Source organism: Morone saxatilis, unplaced genomic scaffold (genome assembly GCF_004916995.1).
Source record: "Morone saxatilis isolate NCDOM2014 unplaced genomic scaffold, NCSU_SB_2.0 Contig15, whole genome shotgun sequence".
NCBI classification, from domain to species: Eukaryota; Metazoa; Chordata; class Actinopteri; family Moronidae; genus Morone; species Morone saxatilis.
The window spans coordinates 1,066,108-1,066,944 of NW_023339707.1; the positions used below are offsets into that span (position 1 = coordinate 1,066,108).

The window sequence follows — 837 nt, forward strand, 5'->3', positions numbered from 1 at the left end:
AGAGCAAAAAGGGGCAGGACTTAACTGGTGTTTTGTTTTAGGGGGTCACAAGCCGACAGAGATTGCTGGGAGATTCTGAAGTGCTGGTAGGTGGATTTGGTTAACCTTTGGACAGAATCAAAAACTAATTTTACTCTTTATGCTAAGCTATGCTAACTGTAGCTTCAAAATTAGAGTATGGGCATTAGAGTGGTATTATCCTTCTGATCTAACTCACATAAGCGAATGGGTGTTTTCCATAATGTCCAATATGTACTGTAATATGTAATATAAAAATCTATGTAATTTTCTCCATAAAGCAGATGCTGTGGGGCAGAGGGGAGGACAGACAGACAGAGAAGAAGGACTGACAGAGGGTGGGTTTTTAATCTGCCCTACCTTCTGTGTCGTGAGTATCTCCCACTGATATGGCCAGAGCCATTGCATCCAGGGGTAGGGCAGCTGGATGGGATGGATGGAGGTTAGAGATATGTTTAAGACACGGTGCATTTTAGTCCCTACGCAGAAGCAGTGATAACGGCAGGCAAAAAACAAAGTAAAGTAAGATAAACAAAGCAAAGCAGAGACATGCAAACTGAGCACACGTCATACAACATGCACAAAGACACCCCCCATCCGTCCAGCAGACACACATAATGCATGAATGCAGGTGGCATCAAGCCAGGGAGAACATAATATTGTATGTCGTACATCAACCCTGGCCTATATCCTGTTAGTGTGAGCGATAAGGATCAGCCGAGACCTGCTGTAATTTCCCCTGTTCTGCTCCCCTCACCAGTCATCATCAGCAGGTCTCGCTCTCTCTCATCTCTCTCTTTCCTCTGATTCAGGTTGCTA

General features: G+C 44.6%; 1 protein-coding gene across 1 annotated transcript in view; it reads right to left on the minus strand.

Moving 5' to 3' along the window:
- Positions 1-837, minus strand: part of LOC118324931 (myelin transcription factor 1-like) — a gene marked incomplete at its 3' end in the record, with an annotated part of 32,450 nt that overhangs the window by 16,256 nt on the left and 15,357 nt on the right. The window contains 1 exon segment of the mRNA XM_035657440.1: positions 379-441. Within this exon segment, the coding sequence (XP_035513333.1) occupies positions 379-441 (63 nt within the window).